Consider the following 14,082-nt stretch of genomic DNA (forward strand, 5'->3'; position numbering starts at 1 on the left):
AACTAGTATAAAAACAAGAAGCTGAGAATATATGATGACAAGTTAGACAAAAAACATTCTTCATATATATACCATTTTTAAGAGTGAGTTCTCAAATACAGCATTTGGAAAAAAAAATAGCAAGAAAGAGTTAATAAATGTTAAATGTATACAGCTATAGCTATATACAAATGTGGTTGAGATGGGGCTTCTTTGTATAGTAATGTAATGTCTTGAGTAATTTAATATAAAACAGTGCAGAATGTTTTATAAGCCAACCATTGAATTTGTATGTAAAATTGTAATCTTATATCTCTAATATTGCTGTTACATAAATCTAGTGAAGTAACAACATAACATTTCAAGTAGCAGTTGTATTATGGTATACGATGAGAGAGCATTTAAAACAGGAAGAAAAGTATATATAAAAAGTATACATCACTTAAGAAAAGTAGACATTACTGTTCATCAAAACCAAATATATTTTTGTTTATGTTCGTGGCCAATTTTGAGGTACTTGTACTTTACTTGAGTATTTCCATTTTATATTACTTTTATACTTCTACTCCACAGCATTTCAGAGGGAAGTATACTTACTACTCCAGCACATTTATTTGTCAACTGTAGTTACTTACTTTACAGATAAATATTTTACATTATAAAACGTGATTATGAAAAAACAACAGATTGACAAGACATAAAGATAGAGATTCAACCAGTAGTTCCCAACCTTTTGGACTTGTGGCTCCTTTTTTTTAGAGTTGAGGTCAGGCCCCTTGTCTTGTTTCAGATGTCTGAGTTGATGTCCGTTCCACCTCTAAACTTCTTAGATGCTTCATTTAAATAACTTTAAGACCCAAAGAGACAACATTATGCAATGTTTTATTAAAAAGCTATGGAAAAAATGGCTACAAACTTGTGTACAAGAAATACTTCTAATTTAAGATGGAGCAGAGCAGTGCACTTGTGCACTGTGCAAGGAGCAGATGACCATATCAAGAAATCCATCACGAGCCAACATTGGCTCAGGCTGAAAGTAGAAAAAAACACTTGAAACTGAGCATTCAGAGCAGTCTGAAGCTGGTGCTTTTAGTACTTCAACATACATTTACCTCATTATTTGACAATTTGACCACATTTAATATGAACATCCTCCATTGTTACATTATATATATGACTGAAAATAAGGAAAAGCATAGTAGGTCCCAATTAAATAAAAACTGACAATTTTAGACTTGCTGTTTTATTGATTTTACTAGTTAAGTGGTTTGATTATCTTTTGTTGTATTTTGATTAGTCATTTTATTATAATATTTTATTAATTGTTAGCTTTTTATTGTCTTTTTAAATTTTATGTAAAGCACTTTGTAAGTTGTTTTGAAAAGTGCTGTATAAATAAAGATATTAGGACAGGACATGCTTACCAGGTGTTAAGTAATTATATATTAATCATAGTTATTTTCAATAAAACAATATAAATTCATAGCACAACCATGACTAATGTCTTAATATGCTGATGAAGAAAAAAATATCTAAAGGTGTTCATGGTGTTATTCAGCAACTTTTGAAATGTATGTATCCCATGAGATACGTTGCCAGATTAGGGGTAATAAAAAAAAAAAAGGTCAATGTGTAGTATTCAAAATTTAGTTTCAAACTGGAAGACATGTTATTTTCTCTGCAAAAACAGATATTATCATGCACAGGTATGTACATTATGACAATATACAAATTTTATTTTACACACACACACACACACACACACATATATATATATATATATATATATATATATATATATATATATATATAATTTGAATACACGTACAAATACTGGGCTTTCTGCACATCCCTAATAAATACTTTAATAAACACTTATATTTAATAGCAGCTACTTTATAGTGTGTTATACATCATTTATTAACTGTTATTGACCTTGTTTGGAATAAGCGACCTAATTAGTATTTAAGTATTTAAAACTAGCTCCATCTTGACCAGCTGCAGTACAATAGTAAAATGCTGCTTAGGATCTGATGCATCAGTAATGAAAATGTAATATATTATATCAGTCACAAAAGTCAATTTTCTGCAGTAACGCACTTTTACCTATTAGCTTTTACCCAAGTACATTTTACAACAATACCTCTGTATTTTTATAAGTTAATATCCTAGTTTTTTTATATCACTGGAGGAGCAGGAGGATGTTGGTCAGGCTGCAGTGCTACCAATGATGAAGGGTAGCAATGACTAATATGTGCCTTTGGTTTGCAGATTTAAAGAGACGCAACTGAAGATATGGTAATACAATTTGGGAACAGAAAATGACTATTCTGCAAAGAATGCTGAAAATATCCACCGAAGAAATTCCAAACCCAGTGCTGACTACAGCATTTATTCAACAAGATGGCACTGAATATGGCCTCCTTGTTTTGCACTCCTTACTGACCTTGCAGCTCTTTGCTTATTTTACTGATTTATTTATTATTTTTACGGGGGGGGGGGGGGGTATGTTGGCTAGCAGAATGCTAGCCAAAACATACAATCCCTGGATAACAAACTGTGCGACTTGAGAGCAAGGATCTCCTTTCAGCAGGAAACAGGGGATTGTAACATCACCTTCCTGACAGAGACTTGGTTGTCAGAAGAGATACCAGACCATGCCATCATACCCTCGGGGTTCTCCATGTTTTGCGTGCACAAGTCAAGAGAACTCTCCGGGAAAGGCAAGGGAGGGGGTGTATGTTTCATGAACAACAATGCCTAGGAACGTTCATTCCCTCAAGTCTGTCTGCTCCCTGGATCTAGAATATCTCATGCTCCTGTGTCGGCCATTCTGGCTGCCTAGGGAGTTCAAGGCTATTGTTAGGAGAGCTGTGTACATCCTGCCCCAAGCTGACACGGACTGTGCCTTCCTCCTAGATGAGCTAAATAGTTTTTATACTGGTTTTGAGGTTGTTAACACAACCTCCCAGAGGGAGCCACCACCACCGTCGACACGACCAACAGTCTGGTCATCGCAGAGGCTGACATGCGCAAGTCGTTCAAGTGCGTCAACATCCATAAAGTGCCCGGGCCAGATAGCATCCCAGGCCGGTTGATCAGAGCATGCGCAGCACAGCTGGCTGGTGTGTTAACGGACATTTTAACCTCTCCCTCCCATGTGTGTTGTCTCCTCCTGCTTCAAGTCATCCACCATTCTTCCCTTACTGAAAAAAAGTAAGATAACATGCTTAAATGACTGGTGTCCTGTTGCCCTCACTCCCATAATGAGCAAATGCTTTGAGAAGCCTGTGAAAGACCTAATCTGTAGCATGTTACCACCCACCCTGAACCCTCTCCAATAGGCTTACCAACAAAACAGATCAACAACACCCTCACCACCTGGAGAAGAGGAATCCAATCACATATGGACAGCTCTAAGTATGTCTGTTCACACCTGGCAGTAACATGCATCTCCACATGCATCTTGAGTGACCACTTCACATTATTTCCGTTTGCAAAGACCAAATTCGTCATTGTTTTTAACTTGTGGGAGGACCAGGGGCCCATGTACCCTCTGTCCAAAGCTGAGTTCAACTTGTTTGATAACAGGATAAACAAATATACAATGCATTGTGTGCCCCCCCATAAAAATCAAATGCCCGTCCTATTGATTTGTTCTAGCACAACATCTGAACACACACACACACACAAACACACACATATATATATGTATATATGTACATATGTATGTGTATATATATAAAACAAATATAGAATTATATGCAGCAATCTCCCCACAGCTGCGTCTCCCCATTTAGAGACGCTGTGCGCATAGTCAGCATAACTTCATTGATTATTTAAATCTCCCGACAGGATCAGTCAGGATCTAATATTAATTAATGTTCTTTGTTCTTCTTAACATCCTAAAGGTCAGCTGTTACACACACACAGTCCAGGTTCATACAGTGAAACTGTTTGGAGTAGAGAAGCCGTCCTCCTCATAAATCCTCCATTATGTTAAGCAGCACAGCAAAATTAAAAACTGTAGCTATCAACCTGACAGGACAGAGGAAACTATCCAGGAGAAACACAATTAGACGTTTAGCTTCTGAAAAATTTTTTAGACAGACAAGTCTGGTTTTGATTTTAATTTCTTTTCCAATGGCCTATATGAAGAGGAAAAAAAGGCTAGGGGAATGGGAAAAACAGGAAAAACAGGAAATGGATTAAGTTTTTTTTAATTCACATGAAAAACGGAAAAACAAAATAATGCATCTCTTTATTCTGTTATCAAACATTCCTTTGTCTAGTCTACTGGAAAATAGACGAAGTCAGTTGAGTATGCAGTCCGTCAGTGTGGCCCAGGACACATTGTATTTACACTACTAAAAGAATGTGGCCACATGCAGCCCAGACCACCTACAAATGTGGTGGATCTCAATGCGTCTTGTGTGCATTCAAACGTGTACGTAAGCTGTCCACTTATGATTGGATCGCCCGAGACATGTGTTAGTACCAGGTGTAAACAGGGCCAACGGGTCTGCTCTCGACAGAGTCAGCAGCTTCAAGCTCCTCTGTGTTCACATCACCAGAGAACTCACCTGGGACGAGCACACCAGCCATGTAAAAGGCACAGCAACGCTTCTTTCACCTCAGGTGGCTGAAAAACTTTGGCATGGGGCCCAAGATCCTACAGGCCTTCTACAGAGGCACAACCAAGAGCATCCTGATAGGTTACATCACTGCCTGGTATGGGAACTGCACTGCCCTCAACTGCAAAGCCCCTATACCGCTGATCTGAGTGATGACAATCACCAAATAGAGGATCCTGATTATCAGCCCATATGAGCAGGAGAGACTGGGGACACTTCTTTTGAATTTATAGATTAGGAGGAGGTTGCCTCAACAAGCTCATTTTCTAAACCACCAAAAGAGGAGAAAAGGGAAAAACACCCTAAAAACAGTTTCCTTGGCTGAGTCAGAGGACACTCCTGACCCTAGTTCACCCTCAAGCCCAAACAAAGGCACTGAGAGAATCTGAAAGTATGGCAACATTGAGGCATTCCAGGTTCCTGATTCAAGATTTGAAGGAAAAGATTCAAGCTGTTATGCTGGTTCATTCATTTTGGTGATAATCAGCAGTACAATGACAGTCTAGACTGATTTTACAAAATCCGCCTCTTTTTGAATTGCTTTGTGAGCAGTGTCTCCTGATCCCATCCACATACAAGTATAGTGTGGATGAGGTCTTGGTGGCATATAAAGGCCCAAGGGCAGACAAGCCAGACAAGTGGGGCTTTAAATTTTTCTGCTGGACCAGTTCATCTGGCATCATCCATGACGTTCTGCTCTATCAAGGGGCATCCACATTGGTAAGTATTGCCCTAAGTGAGCAGGAGCAGGTGCTCCCTTTAGGGACCAAACTGGTGACATTATGCAAAACCATAACACTGCCAAGGCTTTCAGTCAACTTCTGTGACAACTACTTCACCAGTTTCAACTTGGTCCAGAACCTGCACGTAAACCTGGGTGTCAAATGCACCGGCACTGTCTGATCAAACTGCACTGGTGGAGTTCCCTTGATGACAGACAAAGAGCTGATGAAGAAAGGACGTGGATATTTTGATTATAGGTTTGCTTAAGGGGTGATTGCAGTGAAATGGTTTGACAACAACCTTCTGGGCAATGCCTGTGGGATCATGCCTCTTTCAACTGCCAAACGGTGGAGCAAGGATGCCCATGCAAAGATTGCAGTCCCATGCCCATCACTCATTCCTGCCTACAATTGTTAGTCATTGATCTTTCTGACATGCTGGTACACATGTACAAGACCCCAGCCAAGTCAATGTGATAGTACTCTCCCCTGTTTGGATACATCCTTGACCTGTGCTTAACATTTGCTTATGTTTCTGTAAATCAGGACATTGAGCTTTTACTGAACACAGTTTCTGGAAAAACTTGTTTTCAAGTTTCAGATTGTATCGGGGCATCAAAAATCTTTTCAAGATGTTAATTTCTTAGCAGAATCAACTTTTTGGAGAACAAGAGCTGCAAATTGCATTTGGGCTATATATGGATGATTTTGAATTGTGTAACCCATATAAGATTACTGCAGTTTATTAGGTAATTCCTAATCTACCTTCAAAGTTTCACTCCATTTTACATTCAATCCATATAGCTCTCCTTGGAAAGGCTTCTGATGTTAAGCAGTTTGGTTATAAGAAGATTCTAGTTAAAGATATAAAGTCACTGGAGCAAGCAGCAGTGTTTGTTTAGTGTTACAAAAATAGTTTTTTCTGTCTTTCCAACCCAATTAATTTTCTGTACAATGACCCCTCATACTTATCTTGTGACCCTTTGGTGGAACCACTGGAACAAACAACTATTTATAATGTATTGAAAACTATCTCCATCTTGACCAGCTGCAGTACAACAGTAAAATGCTGCTTAGGATCTGATGCATCAGTATTAAAAATGTAATATATCAGTCACAAGAGCCAATTTTCTAGAAAACATACTTTTATCTTTAATGCTTAAAGTACATTTGTCTGATAAAATTTTTGTATTTATATGAGTTAATATCCTCATTTTTTGTAAGTTTATATCTCTGGAGGAGCTGGAGGATGTCAGGCTGCAGTGCAGTGACCACAAGATGGGAAGGAAATCTAAATGATGAAGGGTAGTGATGATTAATATGTGCCTTTGGTTTGTGGATTTAAAGAGAAATGAAGAAATGGTAATATACACATTCTATTCAGGCTCATAATTCAGGAACAGAAAGAGACAACTCTGCACTAAGCACTGAAAATATCCACTGACCAATTCAGATGGCAGCATTTATGGATGGTGTTTTTGTGTCCAACATGGGCCTCTGACCATTGTGTAATCAGTTCTGTCCTGCGGAAATTAGTTTCTCATTAGAGACTGAATCGCTAAGAGCTTCATGCAAATTCTCGTACATGTTGTTTTGTACTAAACTTCTTTCAGGTGTCGTTAGGAAGAAACACGATCTGAAGACAAATCTCTAAAGTCTTATTTTCTTTTTCTGTCATATTTGCGCGTGTACAATTGTTTTGGGCCCACTACATTGTAAAAAAGAACAAGTTAAGAAAACTCAAAATTTCAAGCCAACAAACTTCAGTAAAGTTTTGAGTTAGACAATTGAACTGAATTTCTTAAGTTTAAGTTCTTCTGCTGTACCCACCAGGAACACTCTCTCTTCTTACAAAACATTTATACTTTGTTGGGTTAGACCCTCATGACGGCTTTTGCTTTACTGCAAGCAGTCACAATAAATACTGGAACAATGTTTTTTTTCAGTGCCCCCTATATCTCAAATGCCCAATCCAATAAGTTGCAGGAAGTGTCTGAGGTACAAACCAAGGCTCAGTCTTTGGCCTGTTTTGTTCAACTTATATCTGCTACTCCTTGGTCTTGTTATTTGTCATTGTTATGCTGATGATACCCAGTTGTATGTCCTGTTTAGTCCAGAAAATCATAACAATCTGGATTCCTTGCTTACTTCCTTACTTGCTGCGATCAAGCACTGGATGGCTGAACTTTCTGCAACTGAAAACCGATAAAAAGGAGTTGTTTTTGATCAATACCTCAACTTCAATCAGCACATCAAGAGTCTTGTTCGGTTCGTTGCCAAAGTTAAACCAATGCTCACAACAAACATAGCTGAACAACTTGTATATACTGTCATTTCCTCTCGTTAGATTATGGTAGTTCCTTATTTACTTGCCTAAATGACCCAGGAGTTACCTGTTTGCAGTTGGTGCCAAAACAAGATGTCTTACAAACACCTGATGTAGAGTTCATATCTCTGCAGTCCTGACTGAGTAACAGTGGCTCCCTTTAGTTTCAGAATTCTATGTTTATGCATTCTATTATTATATAGAATTATTACTTTTAAATCCCTACATCATCTTTTAACCCTTATTTTGCACCACGACCCATCAGATCAGAGAACCAAGTATTGCTTAAAGTTCTGGTTTTGAAAGGCATTGTGGAAATAAAGTTTACATATCTTCATCATGGTTTCCATTGTTTTAATTTTGATCTTTTGGCATGTTGTTGATTGATGCACTACTTTCCTGTTATTTCTGGTATTTATATATCACTTGTCTACTTCCAGTCATTTCTTACTCTAATTTTTTAAAAACTTTGCTGTCTAGCACTCTTTCTCCTTGCACATGTACCTGATCAGCTACTTGAGAATTTGTATCACGGCTCACTGTCCTCTTATTCATGATTGTCTTGCCTCACTTGTAAGTCACTTTGGATGCAGCAAAGCATCTGCCAAATGACAAAATGTACAGTAAATGTAAAAATGTTTTGCCTATGCCGATGGAAACAATATCATATCCTCCCACCAGGATACACTCTGAACTTCCAGGTAAGTGTATATTTTTTGCAGCATATCAACACTAGCATTGAGTATTTTTCCCAAAGTTCTTGATCTCAGCTGCGAGCGATGTGCAGATGAAGATGTGCAGGTGTGATTCCACAACCTGGACAAAGAGAACCTACATGGTGCAGTCAGAGTACAGCCAAGAAAGTAAGTACAGCTTGGACAAATTTCACAACAACACAATTTTGGTTCAGTGTCTTCCTGAGCCACTTGTTCGCTACAAAATATTAGGACAAAAAGGCAACATATGTTCACATAAAATAAACTTAACAGAGGTTTGCACGGAAATCTAAGAGTAGAAACATCTGGTGTCAAACTGAACTTATTGAAGAAACCAGCGTAAAAATAGTACAAAGCCACAGGTGTCAGTAAAAGTGAACTTGTGCTGCCATCTGACATACCTTTAATACATTCAGGTGTAAAAAGATAGTACATTACTCATTTATAAAGTTTTCTGAATGTTTTTGACACCTTGCAATCATCTGGTCTTGCAATGTATTTTTTTCAAACAAGGAAATAACACTGCAGAAGATATTTAAAAGGATAGAACAGCCATTGCATAAAGGAAGGAGGTATACAGGAAACACCTGAGTAGACTGTAACTTGAGAAATTCCACATTTGACCATTTTTTTGACCATGAGGAGTTTCACATCCTCATGAGAAGTTTTAAGTTTCTGTGGTGAGACATCAGTGAAGAGAACTGAGTCAGCGTGATGTGTGCATATTTGTTGTGATTATGTCTTTGAGTGTATTAGAGAGAGAGGAGGGATGGTGATCTCAGTAACAGCTTCTCTCCTCATCAAGACACTGCTCACTTCTCCAGCTCTGAACATGCTACTGCTGCTCCTACTGCTGCTGGCATCCACCGTGAGTTATACTTCTAGTAGTCTACCCTAAGAAAGTAGGGATAAAAGAAGATGTAGCATTTGATGACATCAGACTTTCTTTTTGGTTTCTTTATTTCATTTTGTTCATTTTGTTTTGTTAATTAGTCTCTCCATACAACATCAGTGTTTTTTTAAATATGTGAATGCAGGGTGATGGTCAGGCTCAGCGTGTGGTGGGCCAGAAGAAGAAAGACGCGTGTGCATGTGAGGTGAACTCCACCATGTGGTCGTTCCCTGCTCTTAAGTACGAGGCTGTGTTGCAGCAGGTTGAGTCTTGTGAGGGCTCCCTGAACAACCTGCAGGAACAGGTGAGAACTAAAGTGGATCAGCATCATTTTACAGTGCTGAGACTGGTATTACATTCAGACTGGTTTATTCCAGTCCAGTTTCACCACTAATTTCAGGTATATAAAGATGGATAATGTGGCTACTGTGGAACTGAGCCATGTAATTAGTTAGATTAGAAACATTGATTCTAATATGACATTAATTACAATTTCATAAGTGTTTATTTTGAACATAGAACCTTAAATCTACATTCAGTCATCAAGAAATGACTCATGAGTTTCTGTTTTCTTTCAGGTGCAGTTGTCCAACCAGCGTCTCCCTCAGATTCAGGCTCTGGTTGAGAATGTGACAGCCCGGCTGGCGCCTTACCAGTACCTGCATGATCGGGGCGTGTATTCAGCCTTGTCTCTGCGTTTGCTGGGCCAGGAGCTCAGTCAGCTGGAGACAGACATCAGTGACATCCACAGCCAGTTAAACAATACCCAAACACAGAAACTCTCCAGAGAGGTACGCTGAGCATGCAGTACAGTAACGATGTACAGTAGTACATGAGTAACATGACAGTAACAAGCCAAAATGAGAAAATGAAGAAATGTAACAAAATTATTTGAAATATTCAGTTTTAAAGTTCAGTTTAACAGATTACCTTAACATATTTATATATACAGAATGTATAAACTGTATATTGTTATAAACATGTGTATTTCTGTGTATGTGTGTGTGTGTGTGTGTGTGTGTGTGCGTGTGTGTTAGGTGGGTAAACTGCGTACAGATGTAGACAGGATGCAAAGGACGGACACAATTAATGTAAAGACTGTAAAGGAGAAACTGCGCTACCTGAAGAACGGTGCTGAGTCCTGCAAGACAATTCCCAAAGACTACCAGGGTAAGCCTGCTGTGTGAAAGTGTGTGTCCTGTGAATATGTTTGTAAGAGTGCACTCATAAGTGAACTCTCTGAGGAAAATTTTGCCCAGCAAAATAAAGCATGGTGCCTTTTAAAATATTACTTCTACAGTTAAGTAGAAAAGGAAAATACATTACAGGTATAAAAAGAAATTGGCCCTGTTTGTCAGTTAAATAACTGAATAATTAAATTATTGTTGAATCATGAAATAGTTATATGGAGGGATTGTTAGATCAAAATTCTTCCAAAATGAAACCCCAGAATTTTGAACTGAATTACTTCCATACACTACATGTGATTGTAAATGTAAGTTAAGGTGCTATTGCTAGTTTGTAGAAATATGTGCCACTGCTTAAAACAGTAATTCTCAGACAATAGGGTGGCATTGTAAGGTGCACGCACATGACTGGAAAAAAATGTGGAGTGGAATTTAAGTTGAGTCTTAATAAATGTGGGAACAACATACAGTAGGTTTTCTGATGCTAGCACACCTATCAAGATTGACATTAGCAGGATTTATTCAGATAGCAAAACAACATGTGAAGTATTAGATGGACAGATTTTTGACAGGGAGAAAAAGGAAAACAGGTGATGCTCATTAAGATATTATGCCAGTCAACCTATCTTGCTCATTTTGCATCAACAATTTGCCAATAGGAATACACAAACAGCTTAGTGATAGAAATAGAACAACTTTTTTCTAGTGACAGCAGTATCACCAAACATGAATAAATCTGCTTAGAAGTTATGCAAAAAAGAAGCCCTTTATACCCTCAATTCTTGCCTTATTGTCATCATGGTTACATGTTTTCTTTTGAATCAAAACTATCCAGTGATAGCTGTCTGTGCATCCAAGGATATTGTAAAATACTATGTATTGCTACTAGCTACTGCTAGCAGCTTATGCAGCATGACTTTTCATCATGTGCAAAAATATAAAGAAACATGGGCTAAAAAATGATAAAGCTAACTGGCTCACTGTTTCCATGTCTCCAACATTATACTTCCTGTTGAAAAGTATTTTAATTCAATAAAAAAAAAGAAAAAACAAAATGGCGGACAAATGCATGAACATAAACTCTCTGAGGTTTAACACTATCAATACATTTTTGACAGACCTCAGGTTCAAGTTGTCCAATCAAAATGGTTTTCACATTCGCACCTTTATCTATTCCTACACAAATAGAGGCATTGTGTTAGCTACAGTGCTGTGAGTGTAGATAAAGGGAGTGAAAGCTGCACAAAGGTAGTAGGGTTCCAATTGTTAATATAGCAGGATTTTTGTGTCTAAAAAAATCTGGCATCTTTGGAACAGTTTAACTTGAAGGTGAAAGAAAAACATACAGTTCATGTTCTTGATAATGTTATTTTAATGAAATAATGTTCAACTTAGTTTGGCTACAAATTTTCCCAATATTGTTAAGAGTTTATCAAAATATAATTGATTTACAAGGAGGTGAGGGGACTAAACATTTTTCCTCCATCCAAACGGGGCAATGACAAATGAAATTTGAGAACCATTAGCTCTCTTCCTGTTTTTTTGTATTTGAGGTTGTAAATGTGAACATATGTGAATCCAGAATTTTGAACCAGAGATTCTTCCATACATATCTATTTTCTGTGTGATACTGTGTGAGAAGAGGAAAGACAAAGACACTGATGCTCTTGGCTGTACTGTACACTCCCTTATCTTCCTTATTGTTTCCAGGCCAGGACAGGTACTGCCTTAAGGGCCTGATCACCGACATCAGCGATCCAGTCATGACTAAGGTCAGTCCACACGGAAAGAGCTACACCTCTGGTTCATGGGGGAAACAGGCCCAGATGGACAGCGAAGGCCAGAAGAACAGCTACTGGGTTCAGACCCTACTCAGTAGTCACATCTGGGGCAACTCCCTGCGCATATACCAAACTTATGAAGACTTCATGGCCTCTGCCAACAACAAGGACTTCACCTTTGCTGGATCCTACAATCATGCTAATGCCATCGAGGGTCCCAGCGCTGTCCTGTATGGTGAAGCGCTGTACTATCACTGCTACCGCTCTGCAGATGTCTGCCGCTATGACCTGAACAGCAACACCGTCACACGGGTGACACTTCCAGGCACCGGTGTGGGTTTCAACAACAAGTTCCCGTATTGTTACTATGACTGTCGTGCCAATAGTGATGTGGACGTGGAGGCAGATGAGACAGGACTATGGGCCCTTTATGCCACTGTTGGTAACCATGGTAATCTAGTGGTAAGCCGGCTAACTTGGGACAACGAGGCTGGGACGCTCAATGTCTCACAGACGTGGGAGACGAGGCTCTTCAAGAAGGCAGTGAGCAATGCTTTCATGGTGTGTGGTGTGCTGTATGCCACTCGTTATGTGGACGAATACCATGAGGAGGTGTTCTACGCCTTCGATACAGCGACAGGCAAAGAGGACAACTCACTGGCACTGCCACTAGAGAAGGTAGCAAAAGGAGTGGCCAGTCTGAGCTACAACCCCACCAACAAACAGATCTATATGTACAATGACGGATATCTTCTAGCCTACCAGGCCCACTTCTGATCTAAAGCTGTTGTGATTTATTGCAATTTCCAAATGGCAGCCATATTTGATTCACATAACACAAGAAATAAGCAAAGCTGGAAACAGTCCAGCTTGAAGACTATTGCAAGCAACAACCAATTATGATGATCTATAATGTTAGTCAGTGTTTGTTGTTAAATAATTTGTTCTGTTAAGATTTATAGAGGTATGGCATATATAGTAGTACGTTGTAAGAAATGTTTGTAATGCAACCCTGAATGGAATAAAGCTTAAAATCAATAAAAACTTAATTATATAATAAAAACTTTCTCTGGCAATTTTCTCAGTACAAACTCAGTACAATCACTAGAGTTATTAGAATTCCACCTGTGGCTGACATGAATGTATTTATCAAATTTCATGGTAATCCATCTTATAATTGTAATTTAATGTGGAACAAAGTGGTGGACCAGGAAAACAACCAACATCATCCCACTACTGGCATGACTAAAACCTCAAATATTTAGTTAAATTGAATGCTAGTATTACATATTAATCTGATGTGGAGAAAGACTGAAGGACAATATTTTATTATTTAATATTTGATTTTGACTGCATTATTAAATCTAGAAACTTAACATGACTTCTGATAAAAACTGCTAATGCTGATTTAAAAAGATAGATTTACAGTTAACAGAAAGAGCATGAGCCAGAACCAACCAACTCACTGATTGTATATTAACACAAGTGAACTTTCACAGTGCTTAAGTAGCTAAAACTGACACTCTGCTGGAGTTAATTTTATGAGTCATTTTGGGTCAGTTGCATAAAATAAAGCATGTGTTTCTGTCATGTCTACCTCCAGATGACAACTGTGCTTCCTACTATTTTAGGCAGTCCAGCACAAAGACAAAGCAACAAAACATAATATATAAATGTACAGTATCATGGCCTGAGTTCGCTTCTGAGTGTGGCTGATTCAGTCTGAGTCAGCAGGGAGCCACATCTGGTCTGTTTTATTTGAGAAGAAGGATAACATTTAAGGTACAACAGCGATTGACCATCAATTTGATTTAATTAAATTATAGTCATACAGATAAGTGGTAA

At 38.3% G+C, this 14,082-nt stretch overlaps 1 protein-coding gene across 1 annotated transcript; it reads left to right on the forward strand.

Annotated features, from left to right (window-relative positions):
• Positions 1-8,795: 8,795 nt before the first annotated feature.
• LOC122986438 (olfactomedin-like) lies at positions 8,796-13,235 on the forward strand. Its single transcript, XM_044357718.1, has 5 exons — positions 8,796-9,245; positions 9,415-9,573; positions 9,848-10,060; positions 10,307-10,439; positions 12,167-13,235. The coding sequence occupies exons 1-5, from the start codon at positions 9,147-9,149 to the stop codon at positions 13,012-13,014; spliced, it is 1,452 nt and encodes a 483-aa protein (XP_044213653.1). The 5' UTR covers positions 8,796-9,146; the 3' UTR covers positions 13,015-13,235.
• The last annotated feature ends 847 nt before the right edge of the window (positions 13,236-14,082 follow it).

This window comes from Thunnus albacares, chromosome 7, assembly GCF_914725855.1.
Source record: "Thunnus albacares chromosome 7, fThuAlb1.1, whole genome shotgun sequence".
Classification (NCBI taxonomy): Eukaryota; Metazoa; Chordata; class Actinopteri; order Scombriformes; family Scombridae; genus Thunnus; species Thunnus albacares.